The sequence below is a fragment of the Vipera berus genome (genome assembly GCF_964194415.1).
Source record: "Vipera berus genome assembly, chromosome: 4".
Taxonomy (NCBI): Eukaryota; Metazoa; Chordata; class Lepidosauria; order Squamata; family Viperidae; genus Vipera; species Vipera berus.
Genome location: NC_138206.1, coordinates 23,857,452 through 23,884,640, shown reverse-complemented (window position 1 = coordinate 23,884,640; position 27,189 = coordinate 23,857,452). Strand labels below are relative to the sequence as shown.

Genomic DNA, 27,189 nt, shown 5'->3' with positions numbered 1-27,189 from the left:
AGTCCTATGAAAATGGTGGATAAGGAAATATGGTTGGAAGAGATATGCCTTAATTTAAAATCACTTTAATGTTCCCCAGTTCCATCTATTTCTGTATCAATTTTCAATCTATACCAGGTTTGAATAATCAGCTTCCTCCAATTGCTTATTAACCAACTTCTAGCAACCTTCATTAAAAGGGAATAAACAGATAAATTATCTATTATTGTTGGGTCCAAGTCTCCTTCAAAGCCAAAGGAACTACTATTTCTCTCTAAAAGCCAACACCAATGCATGGATCTGATGTTTTGCTATCCTTATTGCCATAATCAATAAAGATAAGCTCAAATATGGACTCTTACCCATCTTTGATTAGATATAATTTTCATCTACTTCAAATTCTGGGCATCACCTAATGGAGATTTAGAGTGGCTACACTTCATTTCACAGTTGTTGGAATCACCATGAATCATTAGCAAAAGGCATTAAGGCACAACTCACAACACACATGTCCCCCTAGAGCAGGGATCAGCAACCTGAAACAGTGAAAGGGCCACTCAGAACCGGTTCCCTCACAAAAGGAAAAACTGGGAGCCGCAAAAAATGTGTGCACATGCGCATACATGCGCGCATGCGCAGAACAGGGTTTGACTGAAGAGTGGAGCCAAGGCAAGATATGCACCTACCCTGCATATTTGAATTGATTGGTTGAACTTTTTTAGTCCCACTTTTTTTTTGTTTTTTGGACTGCACATGGCAGAGGACTGGGAGCCGCAGGAGACGGCTGAAAGAGCCGCATGCGGCTCCGGAGCCGCGGGTTGCAGACCTGTGCCCTAGAGCATACCTTCGAGAAGTGAGACCATTTGGGAAGCCTTTTTCAGTGTTTTCATTGGGACCCTGTTTGTCATGGGAGCTATATTTTGAACAAAAAGTTGGCTTTCAGCTACAAGAAATGTAAATCAGTGGATCTAACTCTTCTTATATGTCAATAAATTCAACAGCTTATCCAGATTTAACTGTCATGATAATTGTTTGTCCATGAGAGCAGAAGATAATAAAACTGACAAACTGGGCAACTGTTATTGTACAGTTTTACAACATTAACATTATATCCGTCAGTTCACCATCTTTGTTACTATATTCAGATAAGAAAAACAGGCAATTTGTTGAAGATTACTTCCCCAACACAAAGTTCTTGTGACTGCAATGACTATCAATATTTTTTATTAATCAGAATATTTCCTGCCACAGAATATCCTGGTTTGATGGAGTCTTAAGTATCAAACAAAGGAAAAAAGTACCATCTACCAGCTGCCTCTGTTCAACTTTAAAATACTGAACTGCAACAAAAATCTTCTTTTCTCTTCCTTACCTTCAAAAATCTCAGAGATCATCTGTCATATACTTACAATGCATGAACAAATAAAAGAAACTAACCTAAGACATTTATCATTTAACATGAAAGTACACTTCTACATTATTACATTTACATTAGGCAGGAACTGACTCTAAGTCAGGATTTTCAATTTTTTTTAAGGCCACAGAACCTATGAGGTTTTTTCAACCTATGAGTTGAAAAAATCACTTTCAACTCTCTACCACAAGGCAAAACTCTAGTGATATAAAACTGGCTGTCTCTGGGTTAATAACAACAACAATTTGCTCTTAGTCTCTCCTGGAACTTAAGTTTTAGCAGAATTGCAGTGTTTTAGACAGCTTGAAAAACCCTGCTCTAAGTCTTATTTTACGTCCCTGAACATAAAAAGAATCTCATTGTTCTATTATTTATTTAATTTATATCCAAACTATATTTTGTACAACTCACAAGCAGTGTACAAATTCTACTCCGTCTACAAAAACAGCAGCCAATCTCTCCATGCTTTTATCTTTTCCCATACTAAATGGATTTAAATAGGGAAATTACACATGCATTCAGGGTAATTATGTGATAGATCAGTGTATATTATTAAAAATAACTTATTAATTTTTCCTGCCTTTTATGTCTGAGAAAGACCACCAAGCAAACTTCCTGCAACTGTTATTTTAATCTGTTAAATAAATTTTCTAAGGCAAGATCTGCATTAAGGAATCAAAAATCCAGATAAATTCATATAACAAAACATTGACATTTTGTATAGTTTTTGTACTTTAGATAAACGTTAGAGGGACTGTGCAGGTACAGAGTCCTTCACCATCTTTATTTTTGCAAAGAACACTTCAAGTAATAGAAAATTTCATAAAATTCAATTATAATGTTTTGAATAAGTATCAACATTTTGTTAAAGGTGACAAGAGAATTTAAACAATAGGAATTTGAAATAATTTTTCAGAGAGCTTTGATTACTCTGAAGTTTGCACTCAGTTGATATAAGCAGTATATTCTACTACTTGAACATGGGCAAACATTTTATGTTTTTATTTTCAAAAAAGAGCTTCTGTACTTCCAATAGGCAATGTGTCTTTTCAAATAACGTGATGTGTAGCCAATCTCCACAGTGGTGTATGCAATACTGAAAGAAAATTACCATTAATATAAGAAGTAGAGCACAATATCCATAACTTTGCTTGCTCAAAGAAGCCATATTATTTCTGGAATTCTTTATTAAAAATACTGCTGTACATGTGAAAAGAATGAAAAACAGGATTAAAAGGTAACACATAGTGGGATCATGACATCAGAATGTAACATACCGGTGCTTTTTAGGGGAAGATGCTCACATCTAGAATTTTACTGGGACAAGGGCAAAATAAAAAAACAAAATGAAATCACATTATATACCCCCCCAAATATTTACAGTGTAGCAGAAACAAAAGTCCAAATAAGCAAGCTAAAACAGAACAATTTAAATTTAAACTAGTATTACATGATTTCAAAGGTTGTCCACTCTGTGCTTTATACTATAAAAACAGGAAGGTCAGAATTGCTTCCCTGTGTGGAAAAAATAGGCATTGCTTTTCAAAAATTCTTATTCAGCTTTAGAGATGACATAAATGACTCTTCCTATGAATGGAACATGCTGGACAGCCTTCTCACTGGAATTGTACTGGAGTGGAAGAATTCTCCCCCCAAAAAACACCAAGTAGAAAATTCAAAAACATGGACCACATAAGAACAAAACAAAGCAAAACGAAATTCCATGTTGTTCTATGCATCACCCAACAGCAATTATTTCTAGGTAACAGTTACATATGGAAATTTATTGGCTCTCTGCACTTTTCATTTTGTAAAATTTACTTTAAAAGAAGTCCTGAGATTACTGGGGCCAAGGAATGGATACCATGTGCTGACAAAGATTTGCAAAATGCAACTTGTCTTGATGAGGTGGGCCTTGATTACAGAGCGAGGATAAACCGGAAGCCCTGCTTTACCCCTGCCTTTGCATTTCCTGAATTATTGGTCCACAAAATAATCTGTCAAAATTTTTCCAATTGCTGCAACGGAAGAGATGATCCCCTTTCATTAAAAAAAGACCAAAACAAAAACAATAATGGGAAAAAGAAGCCTCAGCCCGCTTATAAATAAAGCATTCAATATTTCTCCTAGAATACAATTACTACTTCTTTTTGTACAAAAAGAATTACAATATGATTTTCAAAAAACATATAAAAAGACAGCTGCTCTTCATCAAATACATGAGCTATTGATAAAAGACTGGTTTCCCATATTCGTATCTTAAAGCCCCTGTTCCTAATGATATTAAAAATAATGTTATGGCAACTGTTATCTTCTAAATAATAAACATTATGGTTTAATTTTCTGCCAGATTAAAATAATTGGCTTTTATTTATTTCAGCTCATTTATTGATACTATTAATTTCAGGCTCCATTATGTTTAAGTAAAGGTGTTAAAAGTGGCCTTTGTTTTTCCAAAGTCTTCATTATGAAGAGCACTGTTTTCTTGTGATAAATCTAAAGTAGGAGTGTCATCATTAAAGCTTATAAAACTGGAGAGAATTATTAAAAATTTATCTGAAATTACAAATATCAAGAATAAAATGGATGCCAGTAACATCAGTTGCAAGAGCTTTGAATCAGTTCTGACACCTTTTGGAGAAAGTTTCCACATTTTCTTCATGGTAAGCACCCAGTGCTATTAAATATTCAGTGCTGGGTAAAGGATGCCGATATACAGTCTTCACTACCGCTTTGAGAAAGGAAAAATAAATAGTCCTATATATTTGGCAGTCATCCGTATCAAAGTGTAGATGTTCTACTATAAATCCCCTTGAATACCCCAGCTTGCAGACAACAGTGGGTCCAGTATTGGAAAGCTAATTAAGGGGGGGAAATCCAGACTTCAAGACTGAATATTCATGTGTTGAGTATTATCAAAGATATTACTTTGGGCTAAGCAGTGACTGCAAAGGCACAGCAGACCATCGTTCCTCCAGAATCAGACTATAACACTTCAAAAGCTTTCGATGCCAGATATCTGCTGTGTGTACTTAATCTTCTGAACAGTGTCTCTGTATCTGTATCCAGTGTAAAGTACCATAATAAAGCTGTGGTTCAAAGAACAAAACTTTATACAAAAGAAGGGTACTATAGTTAACTTAAAGGAATACATTCCTGAACTCACAGGACTGCAACAATTATTTTTTTTAAAAAGTCTATTAAAAATTGCATAAATGTAAATGTATCTGATTAGCAGGAAAATATAGAAACAGGTATTTTATTTAAAAGGCGCTGGTTGTGTTTAGAACAAATTGGGTTTACCCCAGAAAGTACACAACTCAAAATGGTGCTGTTTTGCTTTGACAAAGCTTCAGCCAAATAAAAGGGATTTTATATATGATGTTTCTGAGATATTTTACTTGATTTTTTTTGTCTTTAAATATTCATCTTCTTGTTTGATCAATTAATCAAACAGTGGATGGCATATTATACAGTTTTACAGAGGTTACAAGCTACACTGTAATTTACAGAACACAATTTCTATGAAATTATTTACCTGGTCCTTTATAGTATTTGGGGTGCAAATAATATCAAAACCAATAGATCGCAGTATATTCAGTGGCAAAAAAAATAAAAAAAAAATCCCAGAAATGTCTTTGCAAAGAGATTCCCTTAGTAAGATCCAATGTGGCAAAACATCAGGGATCAGAAAGTCTTTAAAAATTAAAATTAGTGCATATACAAGTGGAAAAAATAAAAGCAGGAACATCATGCTCTTGATGTGTTCCTTTAAAATAAATTCTTCACAGATAAAGCCTCCAATGGGCAGCCAGAGCTCCAGGGTAAGCAAAAACATTCTTCCCTTCAAGTAACAGTGTACCTGACCGAAGTGCAACATCTCATGGTGTTTCGTTTCCCAAAATATGAAATGAGATGATGACAAAATCTGTTGTAGTGCAATTTGCGCTTGGTTCTGTTCCTCAGCAATGTCCTGCATGCTTTCTGCAAATACTACAACTGGCCGTTCGTGGCTGCAATCAGTTCCTGAAAAGTATTTTCAAAGCAGCGTTTTAGGTCGCTATATGCCACTACAAGGACACTCTTCTCATCTCTGGAAATGAGGCTTATTTTTTCTGGCACACCAGCATCCAACTGAAATCAAATTGGAGAGAAAGTCAGGCCTATTTGTTAATAGAAGTTAATAATCATCAACACTTTTGGCATGCAAAAGAACCAATTTTTCTTCATTTATCCTAGCATTTCTGTTGAGACAAAAGTACCTTTTGATTTTATGACAGCATCCAGTCTTTTGTGGTAGGAATTTTAAAATGATCGGAAGTCAAATTTTTTGGTTGTTGGTATTGTATAAAATGTGAAGACTGTTTAAGCCATACATTTACAGTACATCTTGCTCAGCTGTAGCTTCATTTTTATTTCAAATTATCATTTTGTCATTATGTAATATTATAAATATTATAAAGACCAGAATGTAATATTCAATTATATTCCCAAAATGCTGGAAAAATTTAACAACCCAGCAAAGATCATTTTATAATAAATAAATAAAATAAATAAACCTTTATTGTCAAAGTACAACATGTGTACATTGAGATTAGCTGAGCCTCCCCCTGTGCTCTCTCCCCCCAACACACAGTGACAACAAACCCTCCATCCCACCACACTATGTGAACCAACTACACCACACACCAGCCTCCCAAGTCAATTCTGCATAAGATTATGTCCCATTTAAAAGCCTAACAGCCCACGGATAAAAGCTATTTTTCAGCCTGTTGGTACGGCTGGCTATATTCCTGTATCTCCTACCGTTTATAATTTATATAAATTATATATAATTTATATAACAGTTTATATAAATGGAAGGAAACTTATTCATCTTATTTTCAAGGATGGGGTTTAGGATATAGTCTGTTATCTATTATTTAAAATTCTTTATGCTTTATGAATCAAAAGATGGAGCAATATATTCTCACATCTACGTCTAGACTTAGTGATAAGCTTAAATGGAATTAGTTTTATACTGATATATGTCTCTTTTCTTCTTTTTCCCTATTAGCCTTTTTCCTATTTTTGTCATACTGTCATATTATTTTAATCAGCATAATATATATATATATATATATATATATATATATATATATATATATATATATATATATATATATATATATATATATATATATATATATATATATATATATATATATATATATATATATATATATATATATATATATATATATATATATATATATATATATATATATATATATGTGATTTTTATTTCTCATAGTATAACTATTGTTTTTGTTCTCCCTGTTGGTGTTATACCGAATTATTTTTTAAAAAATGAAAAAACTGTTGTCTCAAATCACAGTTCCATCTGTGCTTGTTTTATTAGTTTAAATTAATTCTAAGTATGTAAGATGAAATAAACCATGGTTGTTTTAAAATTAAAATTACTGCTCCCAGCCATGTTACAGGAATAAAGAAAAGTGTGTGATATTGAGGTTTATCTTCCTGAAATTCCTTATTGCTGAACTATTCTTTAGTGTTTTTTCTGAAGCAGGTCTGTGACATGCAGCACCCAACTGAGGAAGTATTCATAAAAAGGTAAAGGTAAAGGTTCCCCTGCACATGCGTGCTAGTCATTTCCAACTCTAGGGGCCGGTGCTCATCTCCGTTTCAAAGCCAAAGAGCCAGCGCTTGTCCGAGGACGTCTCCGTGGTCATGTGGCCGGCATGACTAGACGCCAAAGGCGCACGGAACGCTGTTACCTTCCCACCGTAGTGGTCCCTATTTTTCTACTTGCATTTTTACGTGCTTTCAAACTGATAGGTTGGCAGAAGCTGGGACGAGTAACAGGCACTCACTCTGTTACACGGCACTCGGGATTCAACCCGCCAAACTGCCGACCTTATGATCGACAAGCTCAGCGTCCTAACCCACTGAGCCACCGCGTCCCTACGAAGTATTCATACGACAACTTAAAGTACAACCATAGAGTCATGTGACTGCCAAAGGCAATGACAAGTGTGCATTTTGAGAGAAATTTGCTTGCATGCCAAAGGGAGGGGGGAAAGCGAGCAGAAAAAGACAATTCAGTGAATTTGCAGTGAACAAAAAATACAGAGGTTCTAGCTCACCTTGTTAAGACAAGAGATAATGTGACTGAGATCAATCCAAGGAGTACCCGCTTCTGTCACCTGATGGAATAGATGATCCCTAAAAAGCTTCAGGAGATACCTGTCTCCAGTTTCCGACCATGTTGGATCCTTCTGGAACCTATCATAAAAAAAAGTGTTTATGTTTCTCATTAAAAGGACACATAGCTCAGCCTACATATATTTGTTTATGTATGTTATATTTAGTTTTAAGAAAAAGAAGTCTTTAGAATTCGAGAGAGCCAAAGCTCATTACATCTATGGCATCATATATAAATTTATTATTACGGGATTTACTGATTTCCTCAGTTTGATCAGATTCCCAAAACGTGCTGATTTTAAATAAATTTTAAATTAGTCAAGCTCCATATTTTTTCTCTCAATGAAATAATCTGGATATTTTGAAAGATATATCATACATACAGGCTCTTATATAATAATTCTGTAATTTCCAGCATTCAACATGAAATATTCCATTACACAATTTCACGTTCGGTATCATTCATTACTATGGTCAGACTTACAGTGTCCAGGAGAATGCACTCTCTATAAATATCAATTTTTGTTCCCAATCTCCAGAATTGGCACTGTACCACTGTATGCACTTGGAGGCTGTTTGCTGCTGTTGGGAGAAAAAACTGAAATACCTTCCCAAAAAGAAACTAACAGTTTGGAGTTTAAAACAGTTACAAGTCTCATGAAAATGCAGGAAATTGTTAAATTCTGTGAAGTATTGCCTTGCACTAATTGTTTTTAGCTTTCAGACAAACCTCAAATCAAGATGTGATTGTCCCTCCAGACCAGGAGTAATAACTGTGTAGGTGCGTGCATGTGTACATATGTATATAAAAATCACATACAATTTGGGTGGGAATATTTATGAAAATAACCTAGTTAACCTTTTCAGAGCCTGATATACTTTAAAACCTCGCCCTACATAATTATTTGAGCTCTCCAGTGGTGCCATTTTTAAAATAATGTAATGATTAAAAATTCTGAATTCCTTACTCTGGTCTTTCATTGATTGTTCCCAATTTTGCAAGAAGACGAAATAATCTTCCATTCTGAACTTCCTGTAAAACAAGATATGAGAGACAACCTGGCCTGAGAAAAAATAGCAATAGCAACAACAAACAACAACAAACATCAAGAATAGTACAAATTAAAAGAAATCCCAATATATAACTATTTCAGCCCAGTGACAAAGTGTCAGGAAAAAATGTTAGGTACCTATTAAAATTTACCAAGAAAGCAAAGCCCTTTCTTCCCTGTGCTGTTAAATCATTTAGCTTGCAATTTGTAACCCCCTCAAATGCTTATACTAGCTACAATGATAAAATGGTAGCACAGATTATAACTGAATCACACATACCTATAGGAGATAGGATATGGTGATGAACTTGATGCAGTGATTTCCTGAATCCTACAAAAAATATTCACTAAAAGTCAAGTGACTTAGGATAATATATAGGCAAGACTTTCAGAACCATGACACTTACATCGTATTGTAAAGATTATAATTCCCTCACCATCACAGAACATGAAGGGCACAATTCCAATGAAGGAAGATGTGATCCCTTTGAGGAGATATTCCTAATGAGGAATAGGACTAATGCTCATTAGAAAACAAAATTAAAAGGGATACAAACACCCTAAGAGCTTTCAAACAATTTAATGAGTAACCTTACTTGAGTAATATGCAGAGGTAAAGGTAAAGGTTCTCCCGTACATGCGTGCTAGTCGTTTCCAACTCTAGGGGCCGGTGCTCATCTCCGTTTCAAAGCCGAAGAGCCAGCGCTTGTCTGAGGACATCTCCGTGGTCATGTGGCCGGCATGACTAGACGCCAAAGGCGCACGGAACGCTGTTACCTTCCCACCGGAGTGGTCCCTATTTTTCTACTTGCGTTTTTACGTGCTTTCGAACTGCTAGGTTGGCAGAAGCTGGGACGAGTAACAGGCGCTCACTCTGCTACACGGCACTCGGGATTCGACCCGCCAAACTGCCGACCTTCTGATCGACAAGCTCAGCGTCCTAACCCACTGAGCCACCGTGTCCCTTGTAATATGCAGAATATGAGTACTAAATTTATAATTCTGTCCCTAAGAAAAAGCTACAACCATTAGTGACTCTTTAGATCAGAAAAAAAAGAGAGAAATGACTGAACCAGTTAGCAGTATACATGAAGCAGATAGCAAGGAAAAGGACATCTGGCAAAATTAGCCATATAAAGGTGAGTACTATTTCACACGTATACTAAAACTACTGAGTTGTCATCTCAAAGGGCATTTATAGCCATATCGTGGATGGTTTTTGTATGACACAAATTCATCAAGGATAAAGCAATTCATGACTACTTTGCTAAATTTGCTAAAAAAAACAACTGAAATATTTGTAATGATGGCTCTATATCAGGGGTGTCAAACTGCTGGCCCATGGGCCGGACATGTCATCCAGAAGCCGTGCCCACCCCATTGCCGACAATGGCGAAAAGGCTCCGATACGTTGCGCAACATCACATGACGTTGCGAGTTTGACATGTCTGCTTTATATACTAGCTAAGACTACCAACTTCTGAATGTATTGTTTCCAAACCTAAAATAATAGTATACTAATATCCTGCTTATAGTTTCGTATCCATCTAAGAGGCCACAGGATGCTGTGTCAGAAAGCCCACTGATCTAATCTGGCATAGTTGCTTATATGAACAGAGATTGGAAACCCAATGATCACCTTGCAAAATATTGTATTTTGCTAGGTGGTTTGTAGCTAATAGATATGATATCCTGAAAATGCCTTGAAACAAGCTAAATCCATTTGCACATAGCCAGTGTAGGAGAAAAAATGTCTGTAGAGTACAGTGGAAGGTACAGTAAGATATTTTACCTTTGCAAGATCTTCTTCTATAACATCGTTCCTCATTTGGGCAGCATCCAACTGAGTATAGAATCTTGCACCAATCATAGGCATGATATCATTTACACTTCGAAGCCTGTTTTGGTCAGTCAGCAAATATCTATCAAAGGAAATGCCTAAAAATTATTAAAACTGGATTTCTAAGGAAAATTTTTGACAATGAAAGTATTTGTTGCTCTATAAATTATACATAAGGAGTCAAACACAACCGAAATATGGCAAATAAAAGATTTCATGTGAACTCCTTTCACTGAAATTCAGTGAATAAACAGCTGGTTTTCAACAATAGGACATTCACTAATTCAACTGTCCAAAACAAGGAAACTGATTATTAAATTATTACAACTCAAAATATAGCTATTTCTGCATTCTATTCCTTTTCTTCAGACAACAAGCCAAAATATTTTGGTCTCACTTACTCAGTGATGTTAGCAGTGATGTTATCTGATGATCAGGTTTAGCAGAACAATAAACAATACAGTCACCAGGATGAAAAATGTTGTCCTTCTATAGATTGATAAACTAAACTTAACAGCCAAGTTCAATCATAATTTTATAACTGTCTACAACTAGCAGTAAACACAGGTCTGTTATCTATTATATTTACAACATGCTTGTTTTTAAGTAGTAAATTTAAATATGATCAAAATTTCCTACCACATTTAACTTCCAAATTAATTGACTTTCAAACAATATTTTATCACGTATCAATTTCAGTTTATCATTCTGCACTGCTACCAATATGTGGATGATATGCAAACAGATCATAAAATGGATCAACCCTTGACTTACCGCCAGTTGCTTAAAGACCATTCAAAGTTATGATAAGGGTAAAGGTAAAGGTTTGCACGCACATGTGTGCTAGTCGTTTCCAACTCTAGGGGCCGGTGCTCATCTCCGTTTCAAAGCTGAAGAGCCAGCGTTTGTCCGAGGACGTCTCCGTGGTCATGTGGCCGGCATGACTAGATGCCAAAGGCGCACGGAACGCTGTTACCTTCCCACCGTAGTGGTCCCTATTTTTCTACTTGCATTTTTACGTGCTTTCAAACTGCTAGGTTGGCAGAAGCTGGGACAAGTAACAGGCGCTCACTCTGTTACGTGGCACGCGGGATTCGACCTGCCAAATTGCCGACCATCTGATCGACAAGCTCAGCGTCCTAACCCACTGAACCACCGCGTCCCTTAAAGTTATGATAAACCCTACAAAAATTACTTACACTAATGGTCACATGATCATACTTGACAACTGGCTCCCCTTTATTGCTGTTTGCCACATCCCATAATCACACTGCAACTGAATCATTTTTGCTAATAGCCGGCATAAAACACCCATTGTGAAAATTGATTTGGTTAATGACCACCACAAAAATTGTCCAAAAAAATCAGGCCCAGTCATGTGATGCCTCAACATATGACTGCATCAATTTATGACAATAATTTCAGGCTCAATTCTCAGCTAGGTGGTAGTACCACAGCAACACTTCACTGAGTTTCATATTAGAAAATATTTACAATGAATATTTTACAATGAAAAATTGTCAGTAAATGATGCAGTTGCTTTCTACCAAGTTTCTGTAATGTGTCAGGATCGTTCAGAGCTGAGATTATAATGCTATTAGAAATATCTTTGCAATATTATTTTCATCTTATTCTACTGTCACTTTCCAAGGATCTTAGGCAACATATGTGTTGGAGAACTAAGGAGAAATTTTCTGACAATGGGAAGAATTCACCAGCAGAACATCTAGGATCCAGAGGTTATGGGTGCTCCAACACTGGAGGTTTTTAAGAAGAGATTGGACAACCATTTGTCTGAAATGTTATAAAGTTTCCTGCTTGATAGAACTCAAAGGACCCTTCCAACTCTGTTATCCTGTTATTCTGGGGTTCTTTCATTACTACAAGATTTGCAAGGAATTTTAGATTGAGGGTAAATAACTGACTGCCAAAAACCACCCAGTGAATTTCATGATAAAACTGGAATTTTAACTTAAATTTTGCATTAATCATCATGGCACACTATACTATATATACAGGTGCAGCAGCAAACATAAGTGACTATAGACTGCCAACATTTGGAATGAAAGAAAAAGTGTATTCATGTGCAGTGCACTGCTAATTTATGTTACTTAAAATTGGACTTTATTTTCCCTTATTGGTGGGTGAGCGAGCTTTCCTCCTACAACTCCTCAAAGGGAGTTTTCTGGGTCTCTAGCATCATGAAGAATTCTTATCATAGTTATACTTTTCTGATGTCAAAATAACTATAATAGAGCAGAGTGTACACACATATTTTCCACAATGTACTAAAATTCTACAATCAAGTTTTCTTACAAAATAAGATTCTTCAAATCAGACGAATAGTTGATTGTCACCAGTTCCATTGCTTTCTGCAAATTCTCTCTCTGAATTCCTGCCAAAGAATTGCAAGCCAAAGCCAGCACAACCTTCCCAAGAGAGATCAAATCTGCTTGCTACAACATAAACAAAAACAAAAACACACACATTCATTCATTCACCAGGGTCTGAAATGCACTGCATGTTTTCTCAACACTTTAAGATAAGTATGCTAGGTACAAATTATATTATATACAAATGATAAATTTAGAATGATCAAAATGGACAAAATTGCATAATATACCATTCACCTTATTTCCTAGGTGATTTTAATAAATACTATTGGTATTTATTAATTAATGGATTCTGCTCTCTCACTTCCCTTAAGCCAATTTCCATCTCTGTGGGAAGAGCTTTCTTCTTACCAGATATTCTTCATTAACCTTGGCAAGTTTTGTTCATTGGTTAGAAATTTGTGGTTCAAAGATGTTTATGATCTCCATTTTGTAAGTAACTAAGCATGGTAACTATCAGTTTTTTCTGGCTAGCCATACAGTAACTAAGTAAGCCCTGCTACACCCAATAATTAGCAACACCTGTACAGTAGTTTGAAAACTGATCATTATTTAGCACTAGAACAATTAAACACATTTTTCTCCATTAAACTACATAGATATTACTATATAGGCATTACCATGGTTGCTTTAACAATGTAAGCGGAGGTGCTCTATAAGCACTTTCATTAACTGCAAACCATCTTTTTCCAAGGCTTTCCATATCCTTCAAAAACATCACAGATACACAAAATGTTGAATGAATATTTAGGATTATGATTAACCCATTGATAGTTTATTACTTTTTGGTGGTTTGTACACTAACAGTGATTATCAAATATTAACACGAGTGTCAATTAATCATGTATTCTAATAACATTACCCTTTTAAATAAAGACAAACTCTCAAAAGTAACAGTGTGATTTATTCTTGATATAATGGCTGGGTTCGCACATCACGATAAAAAGGATTTGGTTTTGCTCTGACTTAATCTGATGCGTAAATTCAGCCATTCTAACTTATAAACCATCCTTTATCCTATATCAGGCCACAGAAACTATGACTAACAAACTAACTAACCAATTGCTCAGTGTTGCTTCATGCAACGAGATGAGCAGCATATAAATTTGATTGATAAACAAATAAACATACTGTGGCTTAGCACAATGTGTGACTGCAATCACTGTGTTGAACTATCTAAAATACTTGCTACAAAAGAGGAAAGAATAATCACCAGAATTCCAAATTTTCCAAATGCACTTGAATGTTCAAACAATTTTCTGTTCCAGTTTTCTATGTATCCTATATGAAATTCAGTGCTTCTACTTATATCCTTTGCAGTTCATGTGATGTTTTATTCATTTTCATTAAATGCAAAATGATGTAATCATAATCACTGAACATTTCCTTAAGTGCCCATATATTTCCTGATGCTTCATTAAAAATGGTCTTTGTGCAATTTTAAGTAGTTATCAAATGCAGAAATGTAGAAATACAACATGCTCCCATTCAATTAATGCTGTCATCCATTTTGATGTTTATGTCTATGATGATGCAAAATATGCTCCAGTTTTCCTTCACACTGCTTGTTTCTTACCTCCGCATATTTTTTCCTTTTTGTTGCATTCTTTTATTTTTCCCCTCAATTATGTTTCTTCCTTTCAATACTTGTTTTTTCCTCTGATTCTATGATTCTATTTATGTCCATACTGTACAACAGTCTTTACTCATGTGGCTGAAACAGACTATGAAAAATAGACTGCAAGAAACAATGCATGTTTTTCTTATGGCCTTTCTAATTCATCTGTAGCTTCTATCCTTCCCGAAATAAATGTGTAAGATAATATAGTGTAAAGGAATTGCTCTGGACAAGTAAAACTCTTTCAAAGATCTATGTGTTATGAAATCTTTAATTCTGATTAAATAAGCAACACCAATTTCAAAAGACAAGTATTACTGAATATTACTGATAGTAGCAATAAATACATATTAGTTACTCAATAACTTCAGAATTAAGCTTCATTTTTAGCTTTCTCTTCTCTCATTAAAAAAATGATCTGAAAATAAGATAATAAGATAATTCCACAAGCATTTATTATACATGATGATGAATTCAGGAAACTTAGCATAAATTGCCTTCAAATTTCTAATAGACTTCTTTAGCTGACATTTACATAGCTACTTGTAACTTGATTGGGTTCTGGAAACTAGCTGTTAAGTGGACAGTTAGAAATTTAAACACCAAGTTCAATAGGCACAAAAAAGAATTCAAACATCATTAGAAAAAATGTATTTCTTAAGTTTACATATGTTATTTTTGGCCTGGAGGAAAACTGAAACAATTAAATAGAAACTAAGATATTGAGCAACATATAGTCCAAATTCCATTATCAAGGCAATACCTTTATATGGCCAAGTGAACTCCAAATACAGTAGTCCTCATTTAATAACAGTAATTGGGGCCAGACTTTCTATCATTAATAATGTGGTCACAAATCATTTCACATGAACGTATTGCTTAGCAACAATAGTTCTAGCAGTTCCTGGTTATTGTCATTAAGCAAGGATTGTGTAGGTCATTAAGTAAGGATCTCACATGACTGTGATTTCCAACATCCTACCAGCTTTCCCCCCCCCCCCACCAACTTGGCAGGGAAGGTTACAAATCATGATCACAAAACCTCAGGGGCTCTGTGACAGCTAATTATTCAACAGTTGGATGTAAGTACCATTAACTCAGCACCATTGAAAGTTTGAACGGCCAACAAACAAGTGATTCTTAACCAAATATCTCCTGTAATATGTAAAGTCCCTTGAATTCTCCAGAAATGATAAGTTTCAACTTAAATCCATTCTTAATTTTAAAAACAAAATCATGCTCAGATTTGTTTCCATTTTACTGTATGACATAGCTTAATTAATTAGGAAAAATCATTATGTAGTATGCAGCAGAAATATTCCAGGTGATGAAAAAAAGACTTTCAGAAGTGGACTCAGTTACTGAATTATGCCGCAACAAATCTTCGAGGGAGGTTAAAGAAAAGCCACCTGCAATCAAAGAGCTTCAGCCAATTTTTAACAGTAGTTTAATAAATATTTTGTGAACATTGGGCAAATGGTCACAGCTTTCCTCTGCGGCCTGGCACGTACAATTTTCTGGAGATGGCTCAGCTGGCCATTTATTTCACTGCCCTCCCAGCAATGCTTTCACATTTTGAATTGAGGCTTGTCACCAACTCTGAACCTTGACATTTCAATCAATTATCTCTTTCTTAAGATAGTTAAGAGATTATGTTCCTTTTTTTCTTCAACATCTGAAGCCATATCTGACTTCCAAAGTGAGAGACTACTATAGTACACTTGCTCTGTACACCGCCCTGAGTCCTCCGGGAGAAGGGCGGTATATAAAACAAATAAAATAAAATAAATAAATAAATAAATAAATATGAATAGTGAAAATGGACTCTAGAAAACAGAGTTTAATTTTTACCTGAGTTATGTGTACTATAAAAACCAAAGAGCAGGAAAAGAAAGTCTACTTCTCTCATATTTGAAAAAAAAAATAATATATTTATTCTGTTTAAGTGTAAAGGTATAAAATAGTTGCTGGAATAAGTGCAAGGTAGTTTCACTTATTCCTTTTTTTTTTACTTAGCACATTATATATTGCTCCTTTAACTGAAAACAGTGGAATATAGAATTCATCAAGAAAAATTCAGTGTGATCATGAAAACTAAGAGAGGTATGATGAAGTTGATTTTCCTGTTCCATCCTTGCCCCCTCTCAACCATGAAAGGCCTCCCAAGTACCTGTGACAGAGGTACTTTCCACTGGATTAATACAGAGGTTTGCAGCTTGATTTTCTGTGTTATCCCTCCATATCAACAGATCCACACCCTGTGAGAGGCTTCTGAGTGGACTGGGAATGTGAAGAAAGCATAGGAAATAATTTCTTGCCTACACTTTTCCATAGGCTTTTGTTTTCGCCAAAACAGTCTTCAAGGTTCAATATGATTTTTCACCTTTGCCATTGTCAGGTCATTTATTTTTTGCAGCTTCACAGAATATAAACTCTTTAAAAAATTTATATGCCCATATTAATTTTAACACCATCTATTAGAACTTATTCCTTGTCATGCTTGTCCCAATCTGGTTTGCAGCATCTGCTTTAGAATTATATGTTCCTTAGAGGTAGAACCTGTTTGCTTTTTGCTTTTGAAAGTCTGATTATAGTGAGAATCGTGCCGAAAATCACACTGACAATCAATACAAATCTTAAATTACCATCATGTAAATTAAGATAGTTCATGAGTTAATATTGCCAAAGATTTACTAGCAGCAAGCATCAAAGCAGCTATACATAGGACATAAAGAAATTTCGTACATTAAAAAAAAACCATGAAAGCTACTCCAAGATAATCACCAACAAATATTCAGGGAGCAAATAATATAGAATTAGGGATACAATACTGGGATCTTACCTGATATTGGGCCATTAGAGCCAAAGGATTATTTTGGCTGTTATCAAATGTTAATACATCAAAGACTCCAACACAATTCACTCTCAACCTTCAGGATAAAAACGTTATAGAAAAAGAAAATTTTATAAACTCCTCTTTTTATCTCTTCTACAATCTCTTCAACAATTCCATAGAAATGTTTGGTTAAGCAACTACCGTTAGTAAATTAATATTATCATATTAATAGGATAATATCATATTCGCAAAGGGGATGGTTTGTGATTCATGTGAGCTGGCAGGATATATGTATAAACAGGTAGGTCAGGAACACACAAAAGTTTTTTTTTACACTTTCTTTCTCTTGATATTCAAGAAGAAATCATGTCATGCTGCTTATTGCCCTAGACCAGGGGTCGGCAACCTTGGCTCTTTTATGACTTGTAGACATCAACTCCCAGAATTACTGAGTCAGCATGGCTGGTTCAGGAATTCTGGGTATTTAAGTCCACAAGTCATAAAAGAGCCAAGGTTGCCTACCCCTGCCCTAGACAACCAACATTAGAAAGATACATTGTCAATTTATGTCTATTCTTCTCCACCTTATGCTTTGCATGTTTATGAAGATGTCATCCTAAGTATTACAGCTTCAAAAATTATTGGATCTTTTAAACCAAAACCCTTCAAATGTTATATCACTTGATACTTAAGATTATTAGATTAAGATGGCAGTTGTAGGGAGGAACTTATATCCATAGGCTTGGAATTCCACAATTCCAGTAGCTACTAGAATTAGATATACAGGTCCTCAATTTACGACCAATTTATGGCAATTGACCCCAACATTTCTGTTGCTATGTGACATATTTGTTAAGTGAGTTTTGATTTTACAACCTTTCTTGCCACAGTTGTTAAGTGAATCACTGCAGTTGTTAAGTTAGTAACGTGGTTGTTAAGTGAATCTGGCTTCTGCATTGACTTTTGGTTGTCAAAAGGTCGCAAAAGGTGATCACATGACCCCGGAACACAGCGGCTGTCGTAAATATGAGTCAGTTGCCAAGCATCTGAATTATGATCACATGACTATGGGGATGCTACAACGGCAACATAGTTGTGAAAAATGGTCATAAGTTACTTTTTCCAGTGCCATTGTAACTTTGAACGGTCGCTAAATGAACCGTTGCAAGTCAAGCACTACACGTACTAAATTCTGTTATAATTAGATACAAATTATGTTAGCCTCATGCCATCTTCTAGGCTGAACCATTAATTAGGATGAATATGAAGGATTGTGTGATTGTTATCTTAGAAGAAGGTGTGAAAGGCAACCTTTTAGGTAGCAAAGTAGGTGGTGGAGACAAAAAATAATTCTGAAAGGATATTATAAATTCTTTTAATATATTAGAAATATGTCTTACCTTGTTTTGCCTGTCACCAGAATCTTTGTGGGATCCATTACTCGACAGGCCAATCCTGCTGTATGAATAGTCCGCAATGCCGAGGTAAGCTGCACAATATAGGCCCAAATCAGGGACTCAGGCAGCAACCCTGCATGTTGTCGGGGCAGAGGTCCATCATGCTGACCTATTGGCAGAATTAGGAATACTAATGAACTCTATATTTGCAGATTTGTACCGCGCGTGGCATTTTTTAACTGACAGCAAAACTAAAACTTTTAGGCAAGGCCCAAATTTTGCCTCCTAGAAGGGCTTAGGAAGGCATTTTCAGGGTTGAAAGCTGTGTCTTTAAGCTTGCTGAAGTGTAAGGCACTCATTGCCCCATTAAAGCAAAAGAAATGAAAGGATCCCCCAAACTAAAATCAGGTCCAGTTTGGAGGCTGTACTCCCTACCTTTGTCCTGTAGTCCTGACATGCCACATAAAATTTGGTGTGACCCTCAAGTAGAAAAGCACTGATGTTCCTTAAAAGTTGAATGAACTATTATAGTGTGAAATAGTCCTTTCAGATGTGTTGCTGCAGCTTTTCACAATCTAGAATCTTCTAGAAATGTTGGGATAGAGTTCTGGAAAACATATCTGGAAGCTCCCAGGCTGGGAAAAGCTGTGTGGCTTGTTTTAGCAACTATGTTTAATGATGTTGCTAAATAAACTTACTTGTTTTCAGACACAGTATGCAGGAAAATATCAATTGCTGAAAAAGTTACTATTTGAGAGAATTATTACCATTATACCTTGTTTATATATCTATGAAAAACTACTGTTGTCTGTTTTAATGAAAGAAGCTCATGAATTACAAGGATCTTTTATCATTTACTTAAGTGTAACTCTTTAAGTTGAAGAAAGCAGCAAAGACATGTATACCGGTGAAACAAAACATGCCACATATACAAATGAAACACTATGGCAGATGACATTATTGGGACAAGCTATGTTTTTGTTCTGCTTTTCCATAAAAAATAAATAAATTCCAAATTAATCAACACTAATTACATGGCATGTATAAGAAAAAAAATACATTCCAAAATTTCCAAATCCATTAAATATATGACTTGAATGCATTTGGAATGTTGCATATTTTTCTTCTCAGAATATTTGTCTGGTGGTTTAAGTTAATTTATTGCAACTATTATTATTTTTTTCTTTTGCCCTCTTTGTCTTATGGAAATAAGAGTTGGGGAGAAACTAAAATGATGAATAAGTAGGAATGGGACACTTATAAACCATGTGTAGCAAATAGGACCAAGTATCAAGGAGTGCTGCATAAGTAATAAGTATAAAAGTCATTCACCAAGGTTGATTCATATAAACAGAATAAATTATTGGCTGATTGACAAAACAAAGAAGAATGAAATATTTAAAAGGAATGGGAAGACTGAGAAAGTCATATTTGAATGGAATTCATGATATTCCAAAAAGAGATTTAGTAAGATCAAAAGGTAACGTATGGCATCGTGCATGAACGAGCAAAAATATTTTGTAATAATCAAAAAGTATAAACAGGTACACTGAATGGCACTATTGTAAACTCAATTTAGCCATATTTTCCTTTATCTAATGCCTTTATTTTACTTTATTTTCCTTTTTGTAGTTTGCATAATGCTACTTATCCTGAAACAGTTGATACAATCGTGCTATTTTAAGTATTTTCACAATTTTTCAAAGTTTTTGAGACACACTACAATATGACTATTGAAGAAAAGACTGATGGTAAGATCCTTTGCACCATGAAATCTCAGATTTCAAAATGATATCACAAATATCCAAAACTCAAAATGATATGTGTTGCAATTCAGACACTTAGTTGTCACACTTGTTCTCAAAATAATTTCTAACATTATTCTATTAAAAGATAAGTTTTTATAATTAATTCTTCCTGGCATTTCATCTCCCACTTTTCAAAATCATTTATATTTGGTGTAAAAGCTGCGTATGCTGCAAACTATCTCTTCCTACAACTTTCTTCATTCAGCACTCTTTAGCAAACCTCAAAAGTATATTAGAGTGTTCAAGTACATGTCTGAGGTAGGTTCAGAAGCATTTCCTGAATAAGAGATGTTTATTTTATGTCAAAAAATAAAATACTAGCAATTTTAAAAAACTTTATACATTTTTTGTACAAATGAGGGAATGCTTGCTTCCCTTACTCTGCAATTTACTCAGGCAAAGCTAAATGTAATTAGTATTGTGAAATAAAAGTACATGGTATAAATATAATCAAGCAACAAATCAGAGAACACCTAGAGGCAAACAAAGTCATTACCAAAAATCAACATGGGTTTGTCAAAAACAATCATGCCAGACAAATCTTATTGCATTCTTTGTCACCAGGTGACATTAGTGGACCAGAGGAATCCTGTGGATATAATTTACTTGGACCTCAGTAAGGCATTTGATAAAGTAGACCACAATCTACTACTTGATAAGATAGAAAAATGTGGGTTGGATAGCATCACCACCAGATGGATTCGTAGCTGGCTAACCGGCCATTCTCAGCATGTGGTCCTCAATGGAACTGCATCTACACAGAGGGAAGTGTGTAGTGGGGTGCCCCAGGGCTCTGTTCTGGGCCCAGTGCTCTTCAACACCTTCATCAATGATTTGGATGAGGGGATAGATGCGGAACTCATCATATTTGCAGATGACACCAAGCTGGCAGGAATAGCCAGCATTCCAGAAAATAGGCTTAAGATACAGGAGGATCTGGACAGACTTGAACACTGGGTGCTATCCAACAAAACGAAATTCAATGCACAGGTATAGTATAGGTGGTACCTTGCTCAATAGTAGTAACTGAAAAGGATTTTGGAATCCTAGTGGACAATCACTTAAATATGAGCCAGCAGTGTGCTGCAGCTGCCAAAAAAGCCAACACAATGCTAGGCTGCATTAATAGAGGGATAGAATCAAGATCAAGTGAAGTACTAATACCACTTTACAATGCCTTGGTAAAGCCACACTTGGAATACTGCATCCAGTTTCAGTCACCACAATGTAAAAAAAATGTTGAGACTCTAGAAAGAGTGCAGAGAATAGCAGCAAAGATGATTAGTGGACTGGAGGTTAAAACATAAAAAGAACGGTTGCTGGAATTGGGTATGTCTAGTTTAATGAAGAGAAGGACGAGGGGTGACATGATAGCAGTGTTCCAATATCTCAGGGGTTACCAGAAAGAAGAGGAAGGCAGGACAAGAAGCAACAGATGGAAACTAATCAAAGTAAAAAGCAACCTAGAACTAAGGAGAAATTTCCTGACAGTTAGAACAATTAATCAGTGGAACAACCTAACTCCAGAAGCTGTGAATGCTCCAACTTTGGAAGTTTTTAAGAAGAGACTGGACAGCCATTTGTCTGAAGTGGTATAGGGTTTCCTGCCTGAGCAGGGGGTTGGACTAGATGACCTCCAAGATCCCTTTCAACTTTTCTTATTATTATTATTATTATTATTATTATTATTATTATTATTATTATTATTATTATTATTATTATTATTATTATTATTATTATTATTATTATTATTATTATTATTATTATTATTATTATTATATTATTCATAAAATGTTTTGCTTTTTCAGAAACATAATAAATGTTTTATTTGTCTGCTTCTTTCTCTTCCTCTTCCCCACTCCACCCAGAGATAGGGACCTGCACTAAGCAATAAGGACTGACATGTTCAAGGGAAGTTCATTGTATGTGAATGCTGATTATGTTGCTAAGGAAAGATAGTGCATTAGCAGTCTTAACTTTGTGTTTGGTTTTATTTTCATGATTTTGCATGAAAATACATGCATGTTGTACAGATAGTCCTCGACTTACGACCACAATGGAGCCCAAAATTTCTGTTCTTAAGTGAGACATTTGTTAAGTGAGTTTTGTCCCATTTTAAGACCTTTCTTGCCACAGTTATTAAGTGAATCATTGCAGTTGATAAGTTAGTAACCCGGTTGTTAAATCAATCTGGTTTCTCCATTGACTTTGCTGGCCAGAAGGTCGCAAAAGGTAATCATGACCCTGGGACATAGCAACGGTCATAAATATGAACCAATCGCCAAGCGTCTAAATTTTGATCACATGATCATGAGGATGCTGCAAAGGTTATAACTGTGAAAAACGGTCATAAGTCACATTTTTCAGTGCCATTCTAACTTTCAACAGTCACTAAACAAACTGTTGTAAGTCGAGGACTACCTGTACTTTTATTTTATGTTGTTGTTATATTATGTTTTAAAACACAAGCAGGATAAATTTGGGGGGGGGGGGAAAGAATCAAGCTTTTACATTTTGATAAATGATTTTAATTTAAAACATTTCTCCACCCTAACTTCAATAGTAAATAATATCAGATAATGAAACAAATTATTTATTTGGAGGTGAGACAGAATACCTTCAGAGCTGTAGGCTACAGCAGGGGTCCCCAACCCTTGGGCCGCGGCCCACTACCAGACTGTGGCCCACTTGGAATTGGGCCACCTGAGTAGCTGGCTGCAGTGTGCATGCAACTCAACTTCCACGAACAGCTGTGTGTGCGTGTGTGCCAGCCCGCCACTTGCGCCACTCATGAAAGGGCTGTGTGAGTGTGCGCTCCAGGCTGGACCGCCATTTGTGCAAGGATTGCATACATGCACGCACTGGCCCAGTTCCCTTCTCCCTGCCCAGCCGAGCCACCAAGCTGCAAAAGTTGGGGATCACTGGGCTAGAGAGAAAAGTCAGGTGGAAAAAAAAGCCAAGAAAAAGTTATTGGCAAATCATATTTATATTGTATCAAGAAAACCGCATGCATGTGTTCAGCTATAATCAGTTGAAAAAGTACTTTCCTTTTTAATGCTTCAATGCCACTTAAATAGTCAAGCCTTTTAATGCAAACAAGCCAAATTGCCTTTTGTTAAAAAGACCACTAAAATTTTTAATTAAGTTCAACCCAAGCACAGTCTTCAGGTAGAATGGGATAAATTGGAACTTGTTTAGTGATCAGCTAGAAAGTAATCGAATAGCTCACAGGTGTTCGGTTCAGAAATAAATTCAATGTGACATGTCTTGAGTATCCGTCAAAAGAAAACTCTATACCACATCCTCAACCATAAAATTCTGAAATGTGTTACCAAGTGACATGGCAAAGTAAAAAAAAAAAAAGACTAACCACAGTGTGACAGCAGAATTTGATACATGAAAACAGCTATGTAACCACAGTTCTGTTCTTTCAACTGCCAAAGCAAATTAACAAAAAAATGTCTTGAATTATTAGTTCACTGAGCAGACTCCTCTTGAAATTATAAATACAGCCTAAAACTGCAAAATATAAAATGAAGCACTTAAACAAATGATTTTTCTTCCCATATTTTCAAGTAATAACCTTCTCCCTTAGTTCCACAAGTATTCCTGTATCTTTTAAAAATTTGTATTCTACTATTATAAGTTCTATCAAATTGCCACCAAGAACACAGCTATTCTAAACATTTTTCTGCCTCTCCAACGTTCTACCTCATATACACTAAAATAAATTGTGCCACCATATAGCATGAAATATACCAATTTATTTCTAGTTAATTTATATGGAAATTTTGTTTGAAAAAAAGTGTTATAACTAAATAAAAATTTAATCTTATTGCACTGTAGAATTTAGATAAATAGAAAAAAACACAGAAGGACCAAGATTATGCATGCTAAAGGAATAAGAGGAATTCAAAAGATTTTAGATACAACAATATAATAATTTGTTCTTAGTCCTTAATAAAAATAATGTCCATTCCATTACAAAGCAAGCATTTCTGGAAGATCAGTTTGGACTAACTGTTCCTTAGTTTAGTCCAAACTGGTCTTCCAGAAATGCTTGCTTTGTAATGGATTAAATTTGATTTAGTTATAACACTTTTAAAGTGGTGCCTTTGGAGCATCTCAAGGATCTAATTGTCTTAAAACTCCATATGTATTAAGAACATATTCTTTGGTATTTGTAAGGTCTCTTGGAGCACCTGATTTTTTTAAATTTTTAATTAAAAAATAAAATGAGGCTGTGGCAGGTTGTAAAGTGACGCATTCATTTCTTGCATAATATTTATTTCCAAGAAGTATTGTGGGCCTCCCACGTACATTAGAAAAAAATCATGGGAAATAACTATGGTGCAATTCTCTGTTCAGAAAATAATCTGAGAGGCTAAAGAGCATCCTGGAATCTTTAGAAAGTATCTAGCTCTTTTTTTCTTCCAATTATTCCAATGTTTGTTTGTTTATAAATTTTATTTACTTATAAAATTTATTGGCTGCCCACCACAGAAGACATTTTGTGATGGAACAAAATGAAACCATTTTGTAAAAGAACTGACAATATGCCCTCAAAACAACAAATGGATCAATACCAAAAGTTCTGTATTCCTGATTTTTTAAAATATGTACAATGAAATGCTTTACTAAAACTCCAATAACAATTTTATAATATTTTTGTGCTACAACATATGTATATATATATATATATATATATATATTTATATATTTGCCTTACCCCACTTCCGTTTTGTGAAGTAGGCATCAGCACTAGGATCATTGAAATGCCTGCTCATCATAGTCTCTCCTCCAGCATGGAAATCATATGCAAACACAAGAGCTTTGCAAAGAGAGACCAAGGGGAGAGTTAGGTAGGCATCTGATGCATCATGCTCTTTGATATAACTGGCCAACATATTAAAATGAGAAACTTACAATGCTCTCCAAATGCTTTAGTGGTGAATACTTCTCGCAATGTTATAATATTTGAATGCTGGATTTTTTTCCACATGTCAACTAATACCATGCATTTTGTATTAACAAGACGAAAACCTGAGGAAAGAAATAAAACCCTTTTCACATACCAAGCATTAACTTCCAATGGACCGTTCACATCTGTTCCAAAATCTGAGCTGCCACCAACAGACACACCAAAACAAAACATATTTATTTCTTCATATCCTATTCTATGGATTGTCATTAGGGCCAAATTCCTATTCCTTATTTAAAGGAATTTTAAAGGAATGATTCAATTTGATATCCAATTTGTGATTTATACATAGAAATGCACAAACGTTTTAGGTTTAATTATCCGTACCATTGAAATTTTAAAAGATGACAACTTAGGATTTCCCTCACCATGTATCCTCCGAAGGCAATATGGCAGATCATCTTTGCTATTTACAGCTTTGTAGCATGATGTTATGTACCCAAAGTTGCTTGTTTTCTGTATCCGATTAGGTGGTGGCAGTGGTTCTAAAGGGAAAAGGCTGTGGTAGCTGTCAACTTCTGTTGGGACAGCTAAACCAGTTTACAGAAATACATTAGACACTACTTAAAGTTATTAAGAAAACAGTTATTACAGGCACAGAGAAGATCAATTAGATACACACACTTTTTTAGAGGACTGTAGCAAAGTTAGAAGTTTAAAATGACAGTTTGATGCAAATCATATACACTCGGTTTATAATAAAGACATCCTACTGCAAATACTATGATCATGATTAGCTATTTTAAACAGAGGCAAAAAAGATATATGTGATCATTGTTAACCATAATCTAAAAGGGAAAGAAAAATAGCCAAAAAATCATCAGGGTTGTATAAAATAAAATTTTAGGACAGAATATTTGTGAAAACTTAAAATAAGCTTAAATTACCTTGCTTAACAGCAATAGCAATAGCGCTTAGATTTATATACCACTTCACAGTGCTTTAGAGCCCTCTCTAAGCAATTTACAGAGTTAGCATATTGCCCCCAAAAATCTGGGTCCTCATTTTCCGATCTCGGAATGATGGGAGATCAAGTCAACCTTGAGCTAGTCAGATTAATGACTTGCAGAACACTAATGTATTTAACCAGAACAGAAACCTCACTCTTATAAGTGCTATGTGCTTAGAGCTCAAAGCATTGTTAGAGACCCCCACACACCCACTCTATGGTTTGTTTCTGTTGCTCCCCTCTGGAAGGATGTTTCAAAGTATTTCTAGCAGGAAATAATAATGACAAATATAATAGCTTTGTGCCCTATGCCATCCGTCTGGTAAACTCGCAAGATTCGTTTTTCTTGTAATGTGCATGTATACATAACCCGAACTAGATTGTTGTTTCTCTGTGTCATATATTATTATATGGGTATATGCATAATTCTGTATTTATTTATTTATTTATTTATTTAATTTTTGTCATATTTATGTAGTGTATCTCGGAGGTGGTGACCCTTTGAGAGCTGAATGCAATGAAATTTCATTTTAATGTATGTAATGTCACATTCAAAGTGACAATAAAGTTATTATTCTATTCTATTCTATTCTATTCTATTCTATTCTATTCTATTCTATTCTATTCTATTCTATTCTATTCTATTCTATTCCATTCCATTCCATTCCATTCCATTCCATTCCATTCCATTCCATTCCATTCCATTCCATTCTTTCTA

General features: G+C 35.1%; 1 protein-coding gene across 11 annotated transcripts in view; it reads right to left on the bottom strand.

The window, feature by feature from the left end:
- Nucleotides 1-27,189, bottom strand: part of PAN3 (poly(A) specific ribonuclease subunit PAN3) — a 92,712-nt gene that overhangs the window by 14,044 nt on the left and 51,479 nt on the right. For 2 of the 11 annotated variants that reach the window (XM_081326780.1, XM_081326781.1), the window contains 10 exons: nt 25,891-26,052; nt 25,468-25,584; nt 25,271-25,372; nt 18,737-18,902; nt 17,343-17,430; nt 12,806-12,945; nt 10,442-10,571; nt 8,566-8,630; nt 7,540-7,678; nt 2,536-5,527 (listed from right to left, as the gene is read on the bottom strand). In XM_081326780.1, the coding sequence (XP_081182906.1) occupies nt 5,387-5,527; nt 7,540-7,678; nt 8,566-8,630; nt 10,442-10,571; nt 12,806-12,945; nt 17,343-17,430; nt 18,737-18,902; nt 25,271-25,372; nt 25,468-25,584; nt 25,891-26,052 (1,250 nt within the window). In that variant the 3' untranslated portion in view covers nt 2,536-5,386. Of the gene's footprint in view, nt 1-1,989; nt 2,490-2,535; nt 5,528-7,539; nt 8,631-8,929; nt 8,981-10,441; nt 10,572-12,805; nt 12,946-13,502; nt 13,589-17,342; nt 17,431-18,736; nt 18,903-25,270; nt 25,373-25,467; nt 25,585-25,890; nt 26,053-27,189 lie in introns of those variants that run through there. The other 9 variants (XR_014026311.1, XR_014026310.1, XR_014026306.1 and 6 more) reach the window with 9 other exon arrangements.